Source organism: Schistocerca piceifrons, chromosome 1, assembly GCF_021461385.2.
Source record: "Schistocerca piceifrons isolate TAMUIC-IGC-003096 chromosome 1, iqSchPice1.1, whole genome shotgun sequence".
Classification (NCBI taxonomy): Eukaryota; Metazoa; Arthropoda; class Insecta; order Orthoptera; family Acrididae; genus Schistocerca; species Schistocerca piceifrons.
In genome coordinates, this window is record NC_060138.1 from 429,914,788 (window position 1) to 429,942,488 (window position 27,701).

The window sequence follows — 27,701 nt, forward strand, 5'->3', positions numbered from 1 at the left end:
CTTCTAGGAGAAGGGTTGAAGGGGGAAGGAAGAGGGGTGAAGAAAAAGGACTGGAGAGGTTTAGGAAAAGGCGTAGATTTCAGAAAAGTCAGCCAGAACTGCCAGTCATGGAGACTTGCCGGACAGGATGAGAACGATCATCACACGTGCACAATGTTCATTGCCAATGATAGTAACTCTGTCTACCTCTCTTTGCTAGTACATTTGACTCTTTGTGCAAAATTAATTTGCATTTCTTTCATCCATATGCAGTAGGTTTTCTTGTTTATGGAAAAATGCCTATTTAGCAAAATCAGATTTAAAGGTTTAATTTTTGAAAATCTCTTTTTACTTTTTGGTCACTAGATCTTGCAATGTCCTCCTTGAAATTGCAACATTGACTTTTAGAAATGTTCTTGTCTGTTTTTGGCTTGCGATTATTTAATGTCATTTAAACTCATGCCTAATGTTATTTTTCTTGCAAAGTCTACAAACATATAACCTTATAATTTTAAGTGTTAAAGGAAACCTCACTTTTCTGCCAGCTGCATAATTCAATAACATAAATCGTCATGCTGTTCTTTATTTAGATTGATGTTATGTTTCAACTCAGCTTTGATTTCGCAACCAGATGTAAAGTGTCCGTGAATGGGTCTTTCATGTTATACCAAATTCCTTTTTGGCTTTGTAATTAGACATTTGATTTTATCTAAAGCTTTCAGTAAATCATCCTGGCCATTTTGTCTTGTTTCTCAGTAGATTGTGGAATAGGCCTAATACATGAAATTAAAAAATATATGTATTAAAAACCAATAACGTAAATACCCAGAGTGGCCTATCCGGTCACAATAGTTCACCATTAGGCCCTTCATGAAAAAGAATTTCCCATAAAATGGTAGACAAGTTTAAATTTATTGGGAAATGTTATTAATGGTACAAAGCTATACAGTGTATCGTATCTATCATGAACAGTACCAAATTTGTAAAAGAATTTGAATGTATGAATTACAGATGAATCTTACTGGTAGAGAATTAAAACACAAAAGTAAAAATAACACATCTGCTTTCAACAGTCCTTCACAAACGGGTCATAACAATTGTGCAATTGCTAATGTGCCGAGGTTGTTATGGTTGCCCACAGAATTAAGTGTTTTTGGATTCCTATTGCAATTGTCAGAAAGTAGAAATTAGGCCTCATTGGGTCATAGGCCATATTGGTTACAGTAACCTTAATAATACAGAGAGAATCCCAAACATTTACAGAATATTTGTCCTAACAGTAAAAATACTTTGGCTGCGTATGATGTACAGCCAAAATTACAATGTAAACTAATGTGAAATGTGGCAACCTCTTATCTCTGAGGTCAGAAACATACCATGATCAGTTCATTAACTGTAGTCAAGTGTGTTGTTATATTCATTGGTTTCATCAACTAGCATCTAAACTTTGATCTTTCAGCTTAATCTAGACTACAGGCTATGCTACAGGTCACACCGTTGTCATAAGCTTCATTCCCCGAAGGAACAAAAGTTGAAGTTGCAGTTTAAAGCAACTATCTATGACCCTACAGAAATCGTGTATCCGTGAAGAATATCAAATTTCAACTTTAAAAAAACATCACCCCTTTTCTCCTCGTTCATTGGTTACCTGTATTCAATGTACCATTGGCAGCACTAAACTGACAATTTGCCAAGCTGTGTAACTACAGAGGATAAGTGTGCTGGGTGGCACTGTCCGTATTCTGGACTTCAGACAAGAAAGTTTTAGGGTGATTCCTTTGAAAAGGATGTGATTCCTTCCCGACCTTGTGCAATCCAGTTGTGTGCGCTATCTGTGAGGACATCATAGAGGGGCGGGGGGGGGGGGGGGGGGGGGTCCGGGGGGTCCGCAGTCTCTTTCTTGTGCCTGTCTGTGACTCAGCATCCTTCTGTAAGGTCCTTTCCATAATACTGTCTTAAGAGTGCTTGTTCAAATAAGGCAGTCACATTTTGAAAAGTTACTTAGGATTTTATCATACTTGTCAACATTCAGTTCATTTAATTTTGTGTCATTGTATGTTGTGATTGATCTTTTCTTATTTATTTGCTTTATTTTGATGTAGGTTGTTTCTTGAAGAGCTGGTTCAACATATTGAACAAACACCAAAGGCCACAGTTGCTACTCATTGGAAGGAACAGCTGCATGTCCTGCCCCCACCTTTATGTGACAGTCAAAAGCCTCGAAACTGGAAGCATATTTACAATATGCAAACAGTAAATGACAGTTTATCAAGAATACAAATGGTGGGGTATAATGAGAAGTTGGTAGGTCTGTCACTTACTACATTGTATTTTTGCTATAAAAAAAAGTGATTGAAAACATTCTAAAATTATGCTTTACAAATAGGTATGAGAAATGGATTTCTAACGAATCAGACATACAGTGTTTCTATTTGTTTTATTTTATCTTTATTTTTTAATATGTTTGTTCAGAAATTTCCTGTACAGTATTTCATTTGGTCAGTTGTAAATATTTTATGTTTTATAATTCTACATTGTTGCTGTATTTGTTTTCAAGCTTGGCTCAAACAAGTAGAGGAATTTGGTAAGGCCTTTAGTATCAACTTGCTCAGAGTACAGTTGTACTGTGCAAGCCACTGTACAATATATTGTGCACTGCTCTAGCTTTGCCTCTTTCTGTTCCATTCACAAATTGCTATAATGTTATTGCCATAGTCAGCTTAAGATGCGAGGTTAGTAATATGTTACTTAACTCTTTTTGGAAACTGCATTCTTGAAATTTTTGCTGTGTCTTACACACCCAAGAAGAAACTGTATGAGCATCTTAGTGACAATTTCGTGTGGAACAAACCTGTTATGAAATGCGGCTCGTCTCTGAATTTTCTCTATCTCCGCTGTCAGCTTTACATAGTAAGGTGTAATAGTGACAAAAATTACTCATGGGTTTTGTCCAATTTTCTGATTGCAGTATAAACTCAAAAAGACAACTACAGTTAAAGAGAAGCAGAAAATCACACAAACAGAACTCACAGAAAATATTTACTTAAACCAATGCTCTTGAAAATTAGACTAAATCCTCAAAACACATTCTAAAAATAAGTAACAGTTACAATTTTTCATTATGTAAATCATACTCTGAAATTGTTGAAATGAGAGTTTTCGGAGAGCTACCTCCTCGTCTATGAATTACGTTCCTATAGAATTTTACAAGTGAGTCTCCATATGAAATTTGCCTTTCTTACAAGCAGATTGGTATGTTCATGACACATTAACCCATTAGTGCTCAGATGATGGATTTTTTAAATACATTGATAAATAGGTATTTACACTTAAAAAGCAGTTTCCTTACATTTCTAGTTTTCATGGAATATACTGTACTGTATTTGTAACATGAACCACTGTTGAGAACAAAACATCCATTTATATGAAAGGGTTATTTTTGCTTGAAAGGAAAAAGTTAAACGCGAGTACAAAATACAAATAAACAAAAACAACAAATTATTTGGTATGACAGGCAGAAAAACATTAAACATAAAGTATCACATTACATTTCTTGCAAGCTGATATCTTACTGTTTATTCCAACACATCGTTTTCATTTGAGAGTCTGTATTGTCACAACCAGATGGTTCATTCCATCGAAATGCTACATTACTGGAGTGTGGGGTTTTTCCAGGTCCTTTCAGTGGCATCAAATACCTCCCCTATGTCTACATCTAGTCTCTGCAAATCAATGTGCAGAAGGTACATCCCCATTGTACAGGTTACTAGTGTCTTTTACCCTTTCATTCACATATGGGGTCCGAGCAAGGTAGCGCAGGGGCTAGCACACTAGACTTGCATTTGATAGGACGGCAGTTCAATCCTGCGTCAGGCTGTCCTGATTTAGGTTTTCCGTGATTTCCCTAAATTGCTCCAGGCAAATGCCGGGATGGTTCCTTTGAAAGGGCACGGCCGACTTCCTTCCCCATCCTTCCCTAATCTGATGAGACCAATGACCTTGCTGTCTCGTCTCCTCCCCCAAACAACCCAACCAACATATGGGACATGGGAAGAATGATCGTTTAAAGGCCTCTGTGCATGTGTAATTAATGTAATCTTGTCCCACAATACCTATGCAAGTGATACATAGAGGTTTGCAGTATATTTCTTCAATTGAAGCAGGTTCTTGAAATTTCGTAAATAGGCTTCCTCGGGATAGTTCATGTCTATCTCCGGGTCTGCCAGTTCAGTTTCTTCAGCATCTGTGCGACATTCTGCCACATGTCAGACAAACTTGTGACCATTTGTGCTGACCACCTCTGTATACGTTCAATATCCCCGTTAGTCCTATTCAGTACAGGTCCCACACCCTTGAGCAATATTCTAGAATGGGGTTGCACAGGTTATTTATAAGCAATCTCCTTTGTAGGCTGATTGCATTTTCCCAGTATTCTACCAGTAAACTGAAGTCTGTCACCTACTTCATCCACAAATGAGCCTATCTGATTGTCTCATTTCATGTCCCTATAGTGTGTTACATCCTGATATTTGTATGAGTTGGCCGATTCCAGCTGTGACACATTGATTTTATAGTCATAGGATTCTATGTTTTTTCATTTTGTGAAGTGCAAAATTTTGCATTTCTGAACGTTTAAAGGAAGTTACCAATCTTTGCGCCGTTTTGAAATCTTGTCAAGATCAGACTAAAATTTTATGCAGCTTCTTTCGGGCAGTATTTCATGAAGATAATTACATCACCTGCAAACTAATAATGTTGTCTGCAAGGTCATTAATATACAACATGAACAGCAACGGTCCAAACACTCTTCTCTGTGGCACATCTGAAGTTGTATATCTAAGAATGACTCTCCAACCAAGTTAACACTCTGCACCCTCATTAGCAAAAAGTTCTCACTCCAGTCACAAATTTAGCATAATAAACCCTATAATTGTGTTTTTGACAATAAGTGTAGATGTGGTACTGAGTCATTTGCTTTTTTGAAATGAAGAAAGCTGCGTCTATGTGACTGCCATGATCCAAAGCTTTCATAGTGTCATGTGAGAAAAGTGAGAGTTGCATTTTGCGTGATAAATTTTTTTGGAATCCATGCAGGTTGGCATGGAGGAGGTAATTCTCTCTTCTTTATGTCTGAGCTCAGAATATGTTCTAAGAATCTACAAAAAATCAATTTCAAGGATATTGAGTGGTGTTTTGTGGATCACTTCTACCACCTTTCTTGTAAATGTGTGTGACGTGTGCTTTTTTCCAACTACTGTGCATGGTTTTTTGTCTGAGGGATCTACAATAGATTTTAGCTGAAAGAGAGATTAACGCAGCCACAAATTCAGTATAGAATCTGATAGCAATTCCACCAAGTTGTGGAACTTTGTTCAGCTTTAAAGGTTTCAGCTGTTTCTGAATGCCACTGACACTCACTTCACTCATCTTTTCAGTGATATGGGGATTAAATTGAGGCAATTCTCCAGGATTTTATTTTGTAAACGAATATTTGTAGATGTAGTTATGCATTTCAGCTTTTGGTTTGCTACCCCCAATTTCAGTTCCTGTCTCACTCATTAGGAACTGGACACTACCATTGATTCACAAAGTCTGTACATACGACTAGAATTTCTCTGGGTTTTGTGAAAGATCATTTGACAGTATTCTGCTATAGTGGTCATTGAAGGCTTCATGCATTGCTCTTTCGACAGGCATACATGTTTTATTGAGCATCTTTCTATCTATAGTCCTCTGCTTTGTTTTACACCTAGTATGCAATAGCCTCTGTTTCATTAGTTTTTCAGTGTCTGTGTCCCATGGAGGGTCCCTCCCATCATGAAGTGTTCTACTGCATATGTTATGTATTGAAGTGACCTCAGCTATTCTTTTAAACTTGAACCATAGTTTCTCTCCATGCTCCTGCGCCATGCTGCAAGTTTAAAGTTCTTCATTCAGATGTAACACAGCTGCTTTCTTATCTACTTTGCTGAACATATATACTTATTGCAGTTGCCCTTTGGTAATCATTCTTCAAATAACCTTGGCCATGTTCCACACACATTCGCTAGGTGGTAGGGTTGTGCTTAGCAGTACACTGTTTGGGCTTTTGGCACATTAGTTACGGTGGCAGTGGCTTGTGATTTGGGAGCAAAGAGTGAACCTTAAGTTCTGATTTAAACTCAGAAAATCATGGACAACGATTAAGCTAGCATATGCAGACAAGGCTGTTTCAAGGAGTATGTTTCCGAGTGGCACAAAAGTTTCTGTGATGGCAGAGATTTAGTGCCAGATGATACCAGAGCTGGTTGCCCATCTACAGCACACACTGATGCAAAAGTGGAGTGTTTAAGGCAGCTATTCAAGAAGACTGTCATGTAACTGTGCGTGTAGTATCAGAACAACTTAATTTGAATTGTGACGCATGTTATAAGATTTTACGCGAAGATTTACAGAAATGGAAACTTAATAAAAAAAACTTGTCCATCACACATTAACAGACAAACAGAAAGAGGAAAGACGAAGAATCTCTGCTGAACTTCTGGGTAGAGCCAGGCATGATACCACAACATTATTGCTGGGGATAAAAGTTGGTGCTACCAGTATGATCCTCATGTGGGGTGTCAGAGTGCTGAATGGAGTAGTCCTCGTCTTGTGATTTTTTTTTTTTTGCAAGTGAAAAGGCGACTGAAAGGAAAGCTTAATCAAAATATTGCAGATATCCGAAGGTCTGTGACAAATGATCTTACATGCATCGCAGTTGAAAATTTCCCTTCTTCCAAGACCTCCAGAAACATTGGCAACTGTGTATAGGTAGCCAAGGGAACTACTTCGATAGAAGCTAGTGCAATTTTCTTAAAAAAAAAAAAAAATTGTTGGATGGTTACAGCCTCCACTGATGATTACAGTATGGTTGGAGAGCTTATGGAAAAGTGAACTGAGCTTTGTTGAAACTGTGCAAGGATACTATTCTCAACCTCCCATGCCAGTTAGTGGAATGACATAAGTATGAAATCGGAGCCCAGATGAAAGGCATTGTTTTTTCCAATGTGTGCCACAGTTTGCAGTTGGTTACATTCTGTTTCCTCAGTGGTTTCTGGAATAGCTTTGTGAACATGTCGAATGTGGTTTTCAGGGGTACACACGTATTGCACCTGTTGTTCTTTGCTGTCGTTTCCCTAAGGGTACCATTATTTATCCTTTTTTTTTTTAAAGTGCCAGTGATTAATAGACTCCTACCCTTTGCGTTTGCCTTATCTTGTCACAGGACAGAGCAGGTTTCCCCAAAACATGGAGTGAGTCCCACTGGCTCAGTTTCATTGAAAGGCAGCATCTGAAACCTGTTGATCATGGGGATGGTAACACACCCTTTGTCCTTCCTTGTTAAGAAGTATGGCAGGAGCCAGTGCAGTGATTACTAAATGCTCATTCCATTCCTTACTTGTTCCTGCCGCCGCTCCTTTGCAGGCTACAATAACATGTTGATTGGAGCTATAGTCCTCAGCACAATCATCTGTGTCAAGGGTTTCATCCCGAGTCCGTCACACATGATGACATTCAGAAGACTGCCATCATCAGGCCATTCACTTTGTACAAGAGTGTCTTCATGAGCTTCAGCCTCCGTTATGCTGCCTAAACGTGACGGCACTTTCTGGACGCCATCTTGCAAGGCTTGGCCTGGTATTTTGTGTATGTGGATGAAGTCCTCGTTTTCTCCATGATGCCCAAGGAACACTTCAAATGCCTCCGTACAGTCTTCAAATGCCTCTGAGATGCCAACGTCTTTTCAAATAACAAAGTGCTTCTTTGGAGTTAGTAAGGTGGTAATCCTGGGTCATACCATCTTCACTGATAGCTCACATCCCCTGCCTGATAAGTGCAAGCCATCCTCAATTTTTTGTGCTTAGAGATGTTAGAGGACTCTGCCAATTCCTTGGCATGTTAAATTTCTTGCACTGCCACATGAAGAAGGCACATGACACAGAAGACTCCAAACATTGAAGCAAGACTTTCGAACTGGATGCGCTAATATCTTTTGTCTGATTTTCTTTACAAGTGCAGTCCTTTTTCCAGAACCCTCCCAAAAAATCCACATCTTATGTTCCATATCCCAATACTAATTTTGCGTGTTTATCCCGTTTGATATAGATAGTTAGTAGTACCCCTAAATACTTACATGATGTGGTGTGCTCGAGATGATCACTGCTTATCTTGTAATACAATACTATTGTTCTTCCTCCTTGTCATGAGCTTATCTTATATCTCTTCATATTTAAAGAGAGCTAAATGGGAATATTGTGCAAGTACTTCTGCATGTCCACGAGGTCGGACGAAGACGCAGCATTGCCATAGAATAATCCTTTAGTAGTGATAATCACTAATTGTGTAATCCAACAATAGTGGCTATTTTCAACAATTTACACACAATGTTACATTTGTTAATTTTGAGAATCAAACGTCTGTCCATGTACCGCACACCCTGCCATAGTGCACTGAGAATATTGCCATGTATGCATCAGTCACGGTGACAGATGGACCACACTACCTGGAAGCAGCGCCCTCGCTGGTGGAACTGTGACGAGTACATTGGAATGAAATGGCATAAGGGATTCCTTGCGACTCCACAGGTGCAGTCTATACCATACCACTGAATCCCAGGGCAGTAGCCTGAGACCTGTTGACTGTGGTAAAGGTATCTTCCAGCTGTTTCTGGAAGGTGGCTAATTTTCCTCTTTCTTTGCACACAATAGGAATAGTTCCACTTTGCACTGTCTCCTACTACAGACAAGCTATTGAACATGAATGAAGGAATTATAGTAAGCCAGCTCTTGGAAGAACAGTTAAAAGTAATTGATTTGTGTGGCTCTTAGCTATGCGAGCCCCAAACTACATGACTGCTGCAGAAAGTGGAAAATAATGCTTTGTAGTTTCCTCATTGGAATTTTGATTTGAATATTTGGTGAAGCAGGCACAAGAGTCAAGACTAGTGTGTTTTAGAGGATTAGTGCAGTGGAATTTTGTACCAACATAAGCTGTTTGTAGCTTACATTGACTGTTGATTAGTGTTATCAGTGTAGAAAACTGAACAATGATTGTGCATCAGTGTACACACATGCTAATGAGCCAAAAATTATGACCACTGCCGACTGCCAGATAGACTGCTACCTGCTGGCATTGCACATGATATGGTAAGGAATGTATGTAAGTAGCCCAGAGGTGAATCATTTTAATGATGATGTGGGCTACAAATTGAGATATCCTCTGGTAGAAGCAACTTCGATAATGAGGTGATTGCTGTTGCCCAGCATTTGGGAATGACCATTTTGGAAATGGCAAAGCTGGTGAGCCTCACAGCAGAAGACCCCCTGTGTGTTCACTTGGTGACTTACTGACATTGTTGTGTAAGGATCATAATAGTGAACTCACGTTGATGTCTTGGCCACCAAATTCACCTGATTTGGGCCCAGTGGAGCACATCTAGTATGCCATTGGGCACGAGCTCCATACCTGCAGGCCATTGGCCCATAATCTACAGGAATTACACAATTTGTGTTTAGATATTAGGTGCCACACACCTTCAGAAACCACCAGGGACTTGTCAAATCCTTGCCATTCAGAATTGCTGCTGGACTGCATTCCCCAATTCCACAATCAAGCAGATAGTCATAATGCTTTGGCTCATGAGGATGTTATCACATCAGCTCTTGATTTGAAGAAATAAGTATTGCCAGTCATGATGCTGGAATATGTAGTGGTGAAAAGATCAGTAATGTGAAGACCATCACAAAATCAGCCAGAACAGAGATAAGTTGAAGAGGAGCACAGGGGTTGGCCAGGTTGTTATGGGAAGAGTAATGGTTTTGGGGTACAGTTTCAGAAAATCGCCACCCAGTAGAAAAGTTCGTTGGTTCATTCAAAGCAGGGATCGTGTTGTGGGATGAAAGATACATCCCTTTCTTTAGTTTCAGAAGAATCAGTAGTTTTGGAATTGGTTTCGGTAGCGGTGAAAATGTGCTTGTGAAGCAAGGCGGTGAGGTAACTGTGAGAAAAGAAGATAATTAATAAGAGTAGCTGTGTGTTTGTGTAGTAACCATTTGTACATATTTCTGCTGTCCATCTGATAAATAACTATTCTTCGAAAATAATTGAATAAGTGTATCATATATTATCAGTTCTTTTGTGCTCCTTGTTTGTTGATTTTATTGTGGTGAGTGTGTGAAAGTGATTCCTTCAAATATGAGTGTTATTTCTTCTGCACTTGTATGATACGCAGTAATTCTGCCATTTCATTGATCAGCCTCCGTTCAGTTTGTTGCACTATAGTGAACATTGCTTGTGATTGTCACTCCATTAATTAGTATTGTTTTATCATTTATATTTTTGTCAATGTTTTCTATTTGTTTACTAGGATGTGTATGGAGGTTTGGGAGTGATGGCTGTGAGTTCAGGTTACTGCCTGGGCTCCAGCAACTGGGTTATAAGTTCGCATTATGAGAAGATTGCCTATGTGAGTGGATCCTCAACACTTACAACACATCCAAGGTAAATTATAGCCTTATAAATTTTAGCTGAAGCAATGAACAGTTTTTGCATAAGGAAAAAAAGCTCAGGCAAGTCAGTTGATACTACCCAGCAGTACACTTAACAATTATACTTAACATGTCTCCCATGGAAAAGAGTGTTTTACATTATTTGTTTTGTATCAAAATTTTCACTGATACGAACGAAGTTATTGTGATACTGTAAACAGTCTGTCCAAATCATTTATAAATATCTTGCCCATTATGTGAGCAAGTTGTACTACAGTTTCACAGTGTTATGATCATTGATGTGCTTGCTATCTGCAGTGTCCCCTGTTCTATTGGACTGTCAAACATAGGAAAACTGCACACTGCTGTGATATGCTCCTACTGATTGATTGTGCAGTAATATCATCCTTATAAGTACAGCAAGTTACAGTTGCTCATCAAAATGGAAATTAATTTGAGGAAAGTAATGTTACATGGAGGAAGTATGGCTGCTCACTGCTTACTTTCATGAGGTGAAATTCCTTGTAGGAAGAAATACCTACCTTTTGGAATATTTATGCTCCTTTCTTGTGGAGGAAAGGGGGATTGATTGTGGAAGGTTGGGGAAGGGAAGGGAAGGGAGAGGAGGGGTGCAGTTCACTCAGGTCGTGTATTAAGAAGGGACCTGCCTGGTGAGAGAATGAGGAGACTTTTCTGGTTTCAAGTATTTTTATTGACAATGCCTGAATTTTCACATCCTAAAGATACGTAATGTTGGGCCATAAAAATATCTTTTGCATAGTGGTTTTCTGGAGTGGCAGGAGGGATTGATTTATCCCCCACTCCCTCTCCATTCTCCCCCTCCACATCATGTATGAATAAAGAAGTAAAAGTCTGAGCTAAAAATTTATGTGATAGGTTTAACTGCATACTGTTGCTAGACCTAAGTAAAATGAACTATAATGAACACTTAAGCCATGGACTGCACTTCAACAGAAAAGGGAAGGGCAAGCTACAAGTTAAATGAATCAGGCGAGAAATCTTTAAAACAGGACGATCCTGTTACCCTAGATAGAAGCAAGAGGCTTATATATATATATATATATATATATATCACACACCTCACTTCTGTTCGGAAAGCTGTAACTACGAAATAAATGACCAGTCATTGCAATACGTTACTAAAGACCCAGTTAATGCTACAGGTGATTGTAAAAATTGTAACCTAAATAAATGTAATTTGTGCAAGGTGTTAAATCAGCAAGATGTTCTGTTAATGACAATGCATTTTAATGTTCGATATCTCAGACACAGATTGAATTTATTACAAATATTCATAAAGGAACAAACCACTCTTATGTTGGTTACAGATTCTAATCTATAATAAATTATGGATTAGAAGGTGACTTATTAGCAAACAGTTGTTGCAGTCAATGCCATTAAGATGGTGGTGTGGAGTTTGTTAGCAAACATGTAGTAGTTAAAAAAAATCTTTTCTTGAACACCACTCTGCAGGTGGTTCAGTTGAAATGACACGTGTCATGCTCCACAGTAATGATCTTAAGGTAAATAAGCGTAAAGTGATTGGGGTGTATCGTCCACCAAATGCAGATGTAACGTGCTTTGTTGAGAGATTTATTAGAATAGGTGGCCAGACTGGTCCTAATGACGTTACTATATTTGGTGACATTAACACAGATGCAAATTCTAATAAAGCAGTAAATTTGAAGCTCACTGATGTATCAAGCTCAGATAATTTTGTAAATATAGTACACTCGGACAATAATGACACATGCTCCATTAGAATAGATTATGTTGCAATCATCAGAAATATTATAGATAAGGTAAAGTGTAGTAACCTAGACTTTAATTACTCTGACCACTTTTTTCAGGTGGTAGAGTACATAAATTGAGCTACACCAAAAATAACAAAGGTTGTTCTGCAGAAACAAACTGAATATATCAAATATTAAGGCCTTTAAATATAAACTAGCAGAGGAGAATAGTGACTCGGTGTAAAAGCTGAAAGGGTCTTGACAGCAAATGTAATGAGTTCTATTCAAGCCTGGTGAGAAACCTAAAAGGTTGTTAAGCATTGCTAAAATGCAAATAATTGTAGGCTGTAGCTCCCACTGTGTCAGATAGGCTCAGCAAGAATATACATGATCTAAACCTGCTTTATATAGCTGCTATTGAACAGATTTTTAGGGAAAATACAAGCAGGCAAAGAAAATATTTAAAAGTGAAATTACAGACAATAGGAAGTAGATTAACCCCTTAACTTTAAACCCCAAGCTCTCATTTTTATTACCTTAGCAGACCTTGATATTCTTCCACCTGTAAGCTCTCAGGTTTTCAAATCTCGTTCACTGCAGTCCTCAACAAACCCCTGCGGTAAGTCTCCCGAGACCCACTGTTGTGGGTGACTTTTCTGAAATCTAGCCCTTTTCCTAGACCTGTCTATCCTTTTCCTTCCTCTTCAACCCTTGTGCCTGCTGAATGAGCCACTGGCTCAGAAAGATTGCCTAATTGTACCTTGCTTTTATGTGTGTGTTCTGCCTCCACTCGATGAGTAATTTTTTATCTAACTTTTGTAGTATGTAACCTATTTTGTAAATATAATTATTTTTCATATTATACTGCTGGCTCCAAGCATAAAGAAAAAGAGAGAGAGAGAGAGAGAGAGAGAGAGAGAGAGAGAGAGAGAGAGAGAGAGAGAGAGAGTAAATGAATAAATAAGACTTTGTGAGGATATGAGCAGTGAGGGGAGGAGAGTGTCGATTCCTTCCCCCTCACCCATTCCCCCCACCTGATGCTGACACCATTACAAATATTTTGTGCTTATACAAAAGTGAAGGTGACACCCTCAAATACAAATGAAGATGTTCCAATTAGTGCTGATCTTCTCCACTACTGGCAGAACCAGTAAAGAGTCTTCTCATTGTGGGCGAACTGTACTGGTTATCCATTTTATTACATCAGCATTTCTGTGTTCACTGTTGTTCATCTGTAACTGCCAGCATAGCATTTAATTACTATTACGGTATATGATTTATGATCGATTTAGCACAAATACATCAATAGCAATATAGACCACTGAATAAAATAAAGGAATCCTATTATACAACCCAGTTGCAGTTGATTTTAGTTCTAGGTGTTGTAACCCTCAGAGATTAATGGGATCACTTTCTCAGAATATGTCAGTTTAATTTTTATTTATTTATTTATTTATTTATTTATTTATTTATTTGTTATGAAGGAGTGTCTGTCGTGCTTTTGTTGGGGCATAATGTAAAACTGATAATGCAAAGCATATAATCATTCAAAGCAAGTATCTTGTTCGGGCAAGTACCTTGTTTGTGAATGAGTTTGCGTAATTTTAGCACCCTCCTGGTTTCAGTGAAATATTTAAGCATTGTGTGAACTACAGCAGACATTGCCACAGTAAGAAGTGCATGCAGTTTTGTAGGTGACATTACTGTACCACAGAAAGGCAAACCAAAATGCACCATGAAGAAGTACATGGTAAAATAGCTCTGATGCCAGTGGCAGTAGTAGACAATTCTTCCCTGGGTCGATGCAGATTCTTTATAATAGGCAAAGGAATTGGCAAATTTTGTAAATGACCATTTCCATGGTATGACAAAGGAGTTGCAGCAAAATCTTTCTAAAACATATGTATCACTCACAGTGACTTACACAGCAACCACAATAATGATGTTTCCCACAACAGAGATTTAAGTCAGGAAGTTAATACAGAAATTAGAAATAAGATGTCAGCAGTGATAGATCCGGTCACCAGTCTGTGTTCTGGAGGCACACACAGACAGCATATGAGAAATATTAACTGAGTTCTTTATTTCATTTTTTCCAGAGTACCTAAAGCATGCATTAGTTGTATCCTTAATAAAGAAAGGTAATACAGAGAGTATTGAAAACTACAGGCTAGTTTCACTACTGTCTGCATTCTCAAAACTGGGTCATGATAGACTAATGAATGACATAAATAAATACATCCTTTTCAGTGAATCACAATTTGATTTCTGAAGTGGAAGAAATACAGTATTGATTGTTACAGAGTTCACATAAGTGATAATTGAAGCTCTTAATTAGGGTAACTGTGTTATCTTAATATTTCGAAGGATTTTGATGTTATTGACCATAAAATACTACTGGTTAGAAGCAGTAGGTGTAAGAGGAACAACAAACTAGTGGTACTAGTCTTACCTTAGAAACTGGTTGCAAAAGTTAGTGACAGCACAAATCTTCTGATGCTAAATTTTTAGTAAAACAATTTTTAGCCAAGAAACATATACTGGGTAGTGTGTTGGGTCCAGTCAATACTAGCTGTAGAGGGGAGTTGAACTGTATTACTGCACAGAGCAGCTGGTTTTTGGGTGCGGCAAAACTATAAATTTTAATATGGTTCCAAAATGATGAATTGAACAAGACAGTTAAGATACAATTCAATCATAAAATCAAGTGCCTTACTGCAAATTGCCTACAGTATTGTGAAACAATGATAAATGAAGTGCTGGGGTTGGTCACTGTGCTAGCATCTTTTAAAATAGTAAAGCTTGCTAGTGACGTGTTACAAACTAAATTTCTACCATATTCCTACACAGCCCTTGGAATGTATGTACGAGGGTCACTCCAAAAGAAATGCACACTATTTTTGTAAAAATACAGTTTTCATTCATCATGTGTTAAAGTTTTACAGTGTGTAGATACATTTTTCCTGCTTGTTTTCAAACTTAGTTCAACCTGTTCCCGTGAGTGGCGCCGTCACAGCATGTCTTCAAGATGGCTGCTACACTTGTCATTCATCAGAAGCTACGTGCTGTCATAGGATTCCTGTGCTGTGAAAATGAGACATTGGGAAACATCCACAAGAGGTTGAAAAAGGTGTATGGAGATGCTACTGTCGATCGCAGTACAGTTAGTCGGTGGGCAAGCAGGTTACGTGATGAAAGCAGCCACGGCAATATTGAGGATTGTCCTCGCAATGGCAGGCCTCATACTGCACGCACTCCAGACAATGTGCAGAGAGTTAACGAATTGGTGACTGCTGACAGACACATCACAGTGAACGAATTGTCATGCTACGTTGGGATGCGGGAAGAAAATGTTTGCAGAATACTGAAAGTGTTGGCGTTAAAAAAGGTTTGTGCCAGGTGGGTTCCCGGGATTTTGACAGTGGCTCACAAAGAAACAAGAAAAATGGTATGCAGCGAACTTTTGGAACAGTATGAGAATGGTGGAGATGAATTCCTTGGAAGAATTGTGACAGGTGATGAAACATGGCTCCATCATTTTTCACCAGAGGCGAAGAGGCAATCAGTGGAGTGGCATCATGCAAATTCACCCAAGGAAAAAAAAAAATTTTTAAACCATACCTTTTGTTGGAAAAGTTACGGCTACGGTGTTTTTTGATTCCTGAAGGACTCTTGCTTGTGGACATCATGCCAAGTGGAACCACCATAAATTCTGATGCATATGTGACGACACTGAAGAAACTTCAAGCTCAACTGAGTCTTGTTTGACCACATTAGCAAAAGCAGGATGTTTTGCTGTTGCACGACAATGCACAGCCACATGTCAGTCAAAAAACCATGGAAGCGATCACAAAACTCGGATGGACAACAGTGAAACACCTGCCTTACATTCTTGATGTGGCTCCATGTGACTATCATCTCTTTGGAAAAGTGAAAGACACTCTTCGTGGAACAAGGTTTGAACATAATGACTCCCTTGTGCACGTTGCCAAACAGTGGCTCCAACAGGTTGGTCCAGAATTTTACCATGCGGGTATACAGGCGCTGGTTCCAAGATGGTGTACGGCAGTTAAGAGGGATGGAAATTATGTGGAGAAATGAAAATATTGTTCCTAAAGGATGTATCTACACACTGTAAAACTTTCAAACATGTAGAATAAAAGATGGATTTAAAAATGGTGTGCATTTCTTTTGGAGTGACCCCTGTACATCAGCTTGAAAGCCCCTAAAGAAACAAAATTTATAATTTATAGTACTGTATAAATTTTATTATGTTATGATAAACACTCAGATGGACATATAAAAATGTGTGGATTGGAATCACTCCATACCCTCTCCCTTAAGACCCACATCCTTTCGTCTTTCCCCCTCCTTCCCTCTTTCCTGATGAAGCAACCATGGGTTGCGAAAGCTTGAATTTTGTGTGTGTGTGTGTGTGTGTGTGTGTGTGTGTGTGTGTGTGTTAGTGTCTCTATCAACATACCAACACTTTAGTTTGGTAAGTTACATCATCTTTGTTTTTATATATATAAAGATGCTGTAACTTATCAAATGAAAGTGTTGGTATGTTGATAGGAGACAATAAAAACACACACACACAAATTTCAAGCTTTCGCAACCCACAGTTGCTTCATCAGGAAAGAGGGAAAGACGAAAGGATGTGGGTTTTAAGGGAGAGGGTAAGGAGTCATTCCAATACCGGGAGCGGAAAGACTTACCTTAGGGGGAAAAAGGGAAAGGTATACACACACACACACACACACACACACACACACACACACACACACACACACACACACACACACACACACACATCCATCCGCACATATACAGACACAAGCAGACATTGTAAAAGCAAAGAGTTTGGGCAGAGACGTCAGTCGAGGCAAAGATGTTGCTGAGTGACAAATGATGTAGGGGGGGGGGGGGGGGCGGCAACTTGAAATTATCGGAGGTTGAGGCCAGGTGGGTAACGGGAAGAGAGGAGATATTGAAGGGCAAGTTCCCATCTCCGGAGTTCGGATAGGTTGGTGTCAGTGGGAAGTATCCAGATAACCCAGACGGTGTAACACTGCCAAGATGTGCTGGCCATGCACCAAGGCATGTTTAGCCACAGGGTGATCCTCATTACCAACAAACACTGTCTGCCTGTGTCCGTTCATGCGAATGGACAGTTTGTTGCTGGTCATTCCCACATAGAACGCTTCACAGTGTAGGCATGTCAGTTGGTAAATCACGTGGGTGCTTTCACACGTGGCTCTGCCTTTGATCGTGTACAACTTCCGGGTTACAGGACTGTAGTAGATGGTGGTGGGAGGGTGCATGGGACAGGTTTTACACTGGGGTCGGTTACAAGGGTAGGAGCCAGAGGGTGGGGAAGGTGGTTTGGGGATTTCATAGGGATGAACTAAGAGGTTACGATGGTTAGGTGGACGGCGGAAAGACACTCATGGTGGAGTGGGGAGGATTTCATGAAGGATGGATCTCATTTCAGGGCAGGATTTAAGGAAGTCGTATCCCTGCTGGAGAGCCACATTCAGAGTCTGATCCAGTCCCGGAAAGTATCCTGTCACAAGTGGGAAACTTTTGGGGTTCTTCTTTGGGAGGTTCTGGGTTTGAGGGGATGAGGAAGTGGCTCTAGCTATTTGCTTCTGTACCAGGTCGGGAGGGTAGTTGCGGGATGCGAAAGCTGTTTTCAGTTTATTGGTGTAATGGTTCAGGGATTCGGGACGGGCAGATTTGTTTGCCACGAAGTCCTAAGCTGTAGGGAAGCGACTGTTTGATATGGAATGGGTGGCAGCTGTCAAAATGGAGGTACTGTTGCTTGTTGGTGGTTTTGATGTGGACGGATGTGTGAAGCTGGCCATTGGACAGATGGAGGTCAACGTCAAGGAAAGTGGTATGGGATTTTGAGTAGACCAGGTGAATCTGATGGAACCAAAGGAGTTGAGGTTGGAGAGGAAATTATGGAGTTCTTCTTCACTGGGAGTCCAGATCATGAAGATGTCATCAATAAATCTCTACGAAACTTTGGGATGGCAGGCTTGGGTAACCAAGAAGGCTTCCTCTAAGCGACCCATAAATAGGTTGGCATACGAGGGGGCCATCCTGGTACCCATGGCTGTTCCCTTCAATTGTTGGTATGTCTGGCCTTCAAAAGTGAAGATGATGTGGGTTAGGATGAAGCTGGCCAAGGTAATGAGGAAAGAGGTTTTAGGTAGGGTAGCAGGTGATTGGCGTGAAAGGAAGTGCTCCATCGCAGCGAGGCCCTGGACGTGCGGGATATTTGTGTATAAGGAAGTGGCATCAATGGTTACAAGGATGGTTTCCGGGGGCAACAGATTGGGTAAGGATTCTAGGCGTTCGAGAAAGTGGTTGGTGTCTTTGATGAAGGATGGGAGACTGCATGTAATGGGTTGAAGGTGTTGATCTACGTAGGCAGAGATACGTTCTGTGGGGGCTTGGTAACCAGATACAATGGGACGGCCGGGATGATTGGGTTTGTGAATTTTAGGAAGTAGGCAGAAGGTAGGGGTGCAGGGTGTCGGTGGGGTCAGGAGGTTGATGGAGCCAGGTGAAAGGTTTTGTAGGGGGCCTAAGGTTCTGAAGATTCCTTGAAGCTCTGCCTGGACATCAGGAATGGGATTACCTTGGCAAACTTTGTATGTGGTGTTGTCTGAAAGCTGACGCAGTCCCTCAGCCACGTACTCCCAACGATCAAGTACCACGGTCGTGGAACCCTTGTCAGCCGGAAGAATGACGATGGATCAGTCAGCCTTCAGATCACGGATAGCCTGGGCTTCAGCTGTGGTGATGTTGGGATTAGGATTAAGGTTTTTCAAGAAGGATTGAGAGGCAAGGCTGGAAGTGAGAAATCCCTGGAAGGTTTGGAGAGGGTGATTTTGAGGAAGAGGAGGTGGGTCTCGCTGTGACGGAGGACGGAATTCTTCCAGGCAGGGTTCAGTTTGGATAGTGATCTGTTTGTGTTTGTTAGTGTCTCTATCAACATACCAATGCTTTCGTTTGGTAAAGATGCTGTAACTTACCAAACGAAAGTGTTGGTATGTTGATAGAGATAACAAAAAACACACAAATTTCAAGCTTTCGCAACCCAAGGGTGCTTCATCAGGAAAGAGGGAAGGAGAGGGAAAGGCGAAAGGATGTGGGTTTTAAGGGAGAGGGTAAGGAGTCATTCCAATCCCGGGAGTGGAAAGACTTACCTTAGGGGGGAAAAAAGGACAGGTATACACTCGCACACACAGACATATCCAACCGCGCGCGCGTGCACACACACACACACACACACACACACACACACACACACACACACACACACACCCATCCCCATCCGCACATATACGGACACAGGCAGGCATATGTCTGCCTGTGTCTGTATATGTGCAGATGGATATGTGTGTATGTGTGGGAATGTATACCTGTCCTTTTTTCCCCTAAGGTAAGTCTTCCCACTCCTGCGATTGGAATGACTCCTTACCCTCTCCCTTAAAACCCACATCCTTTCGTCTTTCCCTCTCCTTCCCTTTTTCGTGATGAAGCAACCTTGGGTTGCGAAAGCTTGAAATTTGTGTGTGTGTTTGTGTGTTTTTTATTGTCTCTAGCAACATACCAAAGCTTTCGTTTGGCGATAACAAAAAGCAAGGTTCAAGGTCAGGGAGGGGGTGGTTGAGAGGGAGGTGGTTAGAGGTGGAGGGGGAATGGAGGAGTTGATGGACAGAGGGAGTGGGGAGGAGAGTAAATGTGTATCCAATTATCAGTATTTAGCAACTGCAAAGCATTACCAAGTTTGCCAGTAAAGAAATAAAGATAATTGTCATCATATGAGGGCCTGACAGTTCCTAAGATAACTATAGCAGTATTACTAAGGAAAACACTTTGTATTATCTAAATCTACATACATATTCTGCAAGCCACCATATGGTGCGTAGCAGAGGGTATCCTGTATCACTACTAGTCATTTCCTTTTCTGTTCCTCTCGAAGATAGCGCAAGGGGAATTTGACTGTCTGTATGCCTCCCTGCACGCTCTAATGTCTCCAATCGTATCTTCAAGCTCCTTACACGAAATGTAGGTTGGCAGCTGTAGAATCACTCTGCAGCCAGCCTCAAATGCCGTTTCTCTAAATTTTCTCAGTAGTGCTCCTCGAAAAGAACGTCACTTTCCCTCCAGGGATTCCAATTTGAATTTCCGAAGCATCTCCATTACACTGGCTTGTTGTTTGAACTTACCAGTAACAAATCTAACAGCCTGTATCTGAAATGCTTTGATGTCTTCCTTTAATCCAAGCTGGTGTGGATAGCAACCACTCCAGCAGAACTCAACAATGGGTCACGCTAGGGTCCTGTATGTGGTCTCCTTTACAGATGACCCTCACTTTCCTGAAATTCTCCACATAAATTGAAGTCAACTATTCCCCCTTCATACTACAGTCTTTACATGCTTTCTCCTTTTCATATTGCTTTACAACATTGTGTGTAGATATTTAATTTATGTGACTGTGTCAAGCAGACTACTGAAAGCAAGGGGAAACTACAGCCGTAATTTTTCCCAAGGGCATGCAGCTTTACTGTATGGTTAAATGATGATGACGCCCTATTGGGTAAAATATTCCAGAGGTAAAATAGTCCCCCATTTGGATCTCCTGGTGGGGACTACTCAGGACGACTTTATCAGGAGAAAGAAAACTGGCATTCTACGGATTGGAGTGGAATGTCAGATCCCTTAATCGGGCAGGTAGGTTAGAAAATTTAAAAAGGGAAATGGGTAGGTGAAAGTTACATATAGTGGGAATTAGTGAAGTTCGGTGGCAGCATGAACAAGACTACTGGACAGGTGAATGCAGGGTTATAAATACAAAATCAAATAGGGGTAATGCAGGAGTAGGTTTACTAATGAATACCGTATTTACTCGAATCTAAGCCGCACTCGAATCTAAGCCGCATCTAAAAAATGAGACTCGAAATAAAGGAAAAAAAAAATTCCCGAATCTAAGCCGCACCTGAAATTTGCGACTTGAAATTCAAGGGGAGAGAAAAGTCTTAGGCCGCACCTCCAAATCGAAACAAAGTTGGTCCATCGTAATATGAGACACAATTTAAGTCGAATGAATGACGATACAGTGACAGTAGTTTGGTTCGAGTCGTAAGCTTAGCAGTTAAGCTTTACCAGGTAGCCATTGCTATGCGTCAGGCGCTCCGTCCGTATTTATACGAGTACCCTTCCTTTTTCACGTGCTCTGTCTGGTTTGAATCGATTGCTTATTTTGCTTTGATCTGATAAGTGCCGTTTTCTTTGTTATAGGTGTTCACGTCATCCTAAGCTGAAAATGCATTACTGTACTGTGTCATGCATTGTTTGTCGCATTCTGATAGTGCGTGTTTACGGCCCGTCGCCGCTCGCGGCACGGCTTGCTTTTGCGCGCGCTACCGCCGCTTAAAAAAGAGAGGAATCGTCTCATTAGCGAAACAATGGCAAGAGACTGCTATTTGTTGTTACTTACACTGCTGCTTTCTTTGATAATGATCAACAAGAACCAAATAATAGACTGTGTACGGTAGAACATGTTCTGAACGAGAGTTCGGCGAAAATTTTTCTCCGTTTGAAAATCTTTGCGGCCGCTTCTTTAGTACATCAAATTCTTCACAGAAATTAGTCATCTTAGATTTAAAAATCTAGTCAGTTGCCGTGCTTCATTTCTGACTGTATCACATTAGGCATAAGAATAATACGAATATAAACATGACACGATACGTATATTCTTCCGCGTTTGCTGTTGTCTCACTCTAGTTTTGTAGTTTATTAGGCAGACAGGATTTAAATGAGATAGCAGCAAACGCGAAAGAATACATGGCAAAATGTTTATATTCGATTATTCTTATGGTGAAGAGAATACGGCATGTGATTCACATTTCATCAGGTTCCTATTAGCAACCATCTCTTCTCACTGGTAGGAAAAAATTCAGAACGTAGAGTTGGCCATATTGACAAACATCCTAAACAGTCTTGCCAGTCGGATTTTCGTAGTACATTGAAATTCTGCTACATTCGAAGATGAACAATACGGAATTTGTATTTACTTCGTTGGATAATGTATGAAAATGCAGTGGTCGAAACTCGAGGCGGAGAAATAAAAAAGCTCGTCTTCCACTTTTTTTTTTAATTTATTTACTGACGCAGAAGTTTTGGCAAAAGTATTTATCTTTGTGCCTACACAGCATACCTGTGTAGCGCTACATATATTCGACAGCAGAAGTTATAGTTGTAGCGGCACCTACCAACATTTTTCTGAACTTCGCTTGCTTTGCACTCGATTCTAAGCCGCAGGCGGTTTTGTGGATTACAAAAATCGGAAAAAAAGTGCGGCTTAGATTCGAGTAAATACGGTAAAAAACTAGGAATACGGGTAAGCTACTACAAACAGCATAGTGAATGCATTATTGTGGCCAAGATAGTTATGAAGCCCACGCCTACCACAGTAGTACAAGTTTATATGCCAACTAGCTCTGCTGATGACGAAGAAATTGAAGAAATGTATGATGAAATAAAAGAAATTATTCAGATAGTGAAGGGAGACGAAAATTTAATAGTCATGGGTGACTGGAATTCGAGTGTAGGAAAAGGGAGAGAAGGAAATGTAGTAGGTGAATATGGATTGGGGCTAAGAAATGAAAGAGGAAGCCGCCTGATAGAATTTTGCACAGAGCACAACTTAATCATAGCTAACACTTGGTTTAAGAATCATGATAGAAGGTTGTATACATGGAAGAACCCTGGAGATACTAGTAGGTATCAGATAGATTATATAATGGTAAGACAGAGATTTAGGAACCAGGTTTTAAATTGTAAGACGTTTCCAGGGGCAGATGTGGACTCTGACCACAATCTATTGGTTATGACCTGTAGATTAAAACTGAAGAAACTGCAAAAAGGTGGGAATTTAAGGAGATGGGACCTGGATAAACTGAAAGAACCAGAGGTTGTACAGAGTTTCAGGGAGAGCATAAGGGAACAATTGACAGGAATGGGGCAAAGAAATACAGTAGAAGAAGAATGGGTAGCTCTGAGGGATGAAGTAGTGAAGGCAGGAGACGATCAAGTAGGTAAAAAGAAGAGGGTTAGTAGAAATCCTTGGGTAACAGAAGAAATATTGAATTTAATTGATGAAAGGAGAAAATATAAAAATGCAGTAAATGAAGCAGGCAAAAAGGAATACAAACGTCTCAAAAATGAGATCGACAGGAAGTGCAAAATGGCTAAGCAGGGATGGCTAGAGGACAAATGTAAGGATGTAGAGGCTTATCTCACTAGGGGTAAGATAGATACTGCCTACAGGAAAATAAAAAGAGACCTTTGGAGATAAGAGAACCACATGTATGAACATCAAGAGCTCAGATGGAAACCCAGTTCTAAGCAAAGAAGGGAAAGCAGAAAGGTGGAAGGAGTATATAGAGGGTCTATACAAGGGCGATGCACTTGAGGACAATATTATGAAAATGGAAGAGGATGTAGATGAAGATGAAATGGGAGATACAATACTGCGTGAAGAGTTTGACAGAGCACTGAAGGACCTGAGTCGAAACAAGGCCCCCGGAGTAGACAACATTCCATTGGAACTACTGATGGCCTTGGGAGAGCCAGTCCTGACAAAACTCTACCATCTGGTGAGCAAGATGTATGAAACAGGCGAAATACCCTCAGACTTCAAGAAGAATATAATAATTCCAATCCCAAAGAAAGCAGGTGTTGACAGATGTGAAAATTACCGAACAATCAGTTTAATAAGCCACAGCTGCAAAGTACTAACACGAATTCTTTACAGACGAATGGAAAAACTAGTAGAAGCCGACCTCGGGGAAGATCAGTTTGGATTCCGTAGAAATACTGGAACACGTGAGGCAATACTGACCTTACGACTTATCTTAGAAGAAAGATTAAGGAAAGGCAAACCTACGTTTCTAGCATTTGTAGACTTAGAGAAAGCTTTTGACAATGTTGACTGGAATACTCTCTTTCGAATTCTAAAGGTGGCAGGGGTAAAATACAGGGAGCGAAAGGCTATTTACAACTTGTACAGAAACCAGATGGCAGTTATAAGAGTCGAGGGGCATGAAAGGGAAGCAGTGGTTGGGAAGGGAGTAAGACAGGGTTGTAGCCTCTCCCCGATGTTATTCAATCTGTATATTGAGCAAGCAGTAAAGGAAACAAAAGAAAAATTTGGAGTAGGTATTAAAATCCATGGAGAAGAAATAAAAACTTTGAGGTTCGCCGATGACATTGTAATTCTGGCAGAGACAGCAAAGGACTTGGAAGAGCAGTTGAACAGAATGGATGGTGTCTTGAAGGGAGGATATAAGATGAACATCAACAAAAGCAAAACGAGGATAATGGAATGTAGTCGAGTTAAGTCGGGTGATGCTGAGGGTATTAGATTAGGAAATGAGACACTTAAAGTAGTAAAGGAGTTTTGCTATTTGGGGAGCAAAATAACTGATGATGTTCGAAGTAGAGAGGATGTAAAATGTAGACTGGCAATGGCAAGGAAAGCGTTTCTGAAGAAGAGAAATTTGATAACATCGAGTATAGATTTCAGTGTCAGGAAGTCATTTTGGAAAGTATTTGTATGGAGTGTAGCCATGGATGGAAGTGAAACGCGGACGATAAATAGTTTATACAAGAAGAAAATAGAAGCTTTTGAAATGTGATGCTACAGAAGAATGCTGATCATTAGATGGGTAGATCACATAACTAATGAGGAGTTATTGAACAGAATTGGGGAGAAGAGAAATTTGGGGCACAACTTGACTCGAAGAAGGGATCGGTTGGTAGGATATGTTCTGAGGCGTCAAGGGATCACCAATTTAGTATCGGAGGTCAGTATGGAGGGTAAAAGTCATAGAGGGAGAATAAGAGATGAATACACTAAACAGATTCAGAAGGATGTAGGTTGCAGTAGGTACTGGGAGATGAAGAATCTTGCACAAGATAGAGTAGCATGGAGAGCTGCATCAAACCAGTCTCTGGACTGAAGACCACAACAACAGTGACAAGCAGCACATTACTAATACTGTATTTGAACGTTATGGTTTTTAAATGTGAGCACAAATAGTCTCAAACACAAAGACGCCCCCCCCCCCCCCCATTTTGTGTGTGTGTGTGTGTGTGTGTGTGTGTGTGTGTGTGTGTGTAACTGGTTGCAATCAGTTTTTGACCATCTTCAGATCTCATACTATGACAGTAGGCAGTGGCGGTGAATGGGCGGCCGTTATAATTCCACGAATGTCATGGACTTACAACAGCTGCTCCATTCACCACCACTGCCTGCCGTCATGGTACGAGGCCTGAAGAATTATAAAAAAAAAGTGGCCAAAACTGGCTACCACCAAATAAATGTTTTTGCAATTGAGACCATTAGTGCTCATTTTTAAAGTACTTTTGCCAGACCCATGCTCTCCACGAGAAATGTCCTAAAAACTTACATTATGGATTTGTTTTTCCTACTCATCTGCATTAACTTATATTTTTCTACATTTGGAGCTAACTGCCATTCATTACACCAACTAGAAATTCAGTGTAAGTTATCTTCTATCCTCCTACATTCACTCAACAATGGCATCTTCCCATACAACACAGAATCATCAGCAAACAGCTGCAGACTGCTGCTTACCATGTCTGCCAATCATTTATGTACATAGAGAATAATAATGGTCCTGTCACACTTCCCTGGGGCAGTCCTTACGATAACCTCGTCTCTGATGAACACTCGCCATCGAGGACAACAAACTGGGTTCTGTGACTTAAGAAGTCTTAGAGCCTCAGTTTACCTTCCATTCGGGAACTGGGTGCACTCAGTGACTGTATGTGACTTATAAATTATAGAGTGCAGCAATCAGTCATCCCTTTTAGACTTTATTATGCAACTCCAGATTTCGGCTAGTCGCTAGCCATTCTCAATGCGCTATTTTGTATTCTCAGTGCATGTAAGGCCCTGTTGTTCGGGCATCAGTCACAGTATTCAGGGAACTGTGACTGATGCCCGAAGAACAGGGCCTTACATGCATTGAGAATAAAAAATAGCGCATTGAGAATGGCTAGCGACGAACTGAAATCTGGATTTGCATAATAAAATCTAAAAAAGATGACTGCACTCTATAATTTATAAGTCTTGGAGCATCTTGCATACTTTTGAACCTATTCTGTATGCTTGTGCCTTTATTAACCATCAGCAGTGTTGTGCCACGTCAAATGATTTTTGGAAATGGAATCTGCCTGTTGGCCTTCACCCATGGTTCGCAAGATCTCGTGAGAAATGGGCATGAGCGGTGCTTTCTCAAACTGTTGCTTTGGGGACAGAAGCTTTCCCTTCTTAAGGAAATTTGTTGTGTTCGAACTGAGAATATGTTCAAGGATTTTACAGCAAACTGATGTTAAAGATGTTGTTGTTGTTGTTGTTGTTGTTGTTGTGGTCTTCAGTCCTGAGACTGGTTTGATGCAGCTCTCCATGCTACTCTATCCTGTGCAAGCTTCTTCATCTCCCAGTACCTACTGCAACCTACATCCTTCTGAATCTGCTTAGTGTATTCATCTCTTGGCCTCCCCCTATGATTTTTACCCTCCACGCTGCCCTCCAATACTAAATTGGTGATCCCTTGATGCCTCAGAACATGTCCTACCAACCGATCCCTTCTTCTGGTCAAGTTGTGCCACAAACTTCTCTTCTCCCCAATCCTATTCAATATTTCCTCATTAGTTATGTGATCTACCCATCTAATCTTCAGCATTCTTCTGTAGCACCACATTTCAAAAGCTTCTATTCTCTTCTTGTCCAAACTACTTACTGTCCATGTTTCACTTCCATACATGGCTACAATCCATACAAATACTTTCAGAAATAACTTCCTGACACTTAAATCTATACTCGATGTTAACAAATTTCTCTTCTTCAGAAACGCTTTCCTTGCCATTGCCAGTCTACATTTTATATCCTCTCTACTTCGTCCATCATCAGTTATTTTGCTCCCCAAATAGCAAAACTCCTTTACTACTTTTAAGTGTCTCATTTCCTAATCTAATCCCCTCAGCATCACCCGATTTAATTTGACTACATTCCATTATCCTCGTTTTGCTTTTGTTGATGTTCATCTTATATCCTCCTTTCAAGATACTGTCCATTCCGTTCAACTGCTCTTCCAAGTCCTTTGCTGTCTCTGCCAGAATTACAATGTCATCGGCGAACCTCAAAGTTTTTAATTCTTCTCCATGGATTTTAATACCTACTCCAAATTTTTCTTTTGTTTCCTTTACTGCTTGCTCAATATACAGATTGAATAACATCGGGGAGAGGCTACAACCCTGTCTTACTCCCTTCCCAACCACTGCTTCCCTTTCATGCCCCTCGACTCTTATAACTGCCATCTGGTTTCTGTACAAGTTGTAAATAGCCTTT

At 40.3% G+C, this 27,701-nt stretch overlaps 1 protein-coding gene across 1 annotated transcript in view; it reads left to right on the plus strand.

The window, feature by feature from the left end:
• The window catches only part of LOC124800886 (integrator complex subunit 9), a 110,085-nt gene that overhangs the window by 14,501 nt on the left and 67,883 nt on the right, over positions 1-27,701 (plus strand). Inside the window, exons 4-5 of the mRNA XM_047263031.1 lie at positions 2,082-2,283; positions 10,367-10,500. Of these exons, the coding sequence (XP_047118987.1) occupies positions 2,082-2,283; positions 10,367-10,500 (336 nt within the window). The remainder of the gene's footprint in view (positions 1-2,081; positions 2,284-10,366; positions 10,501-27,701) is intronic.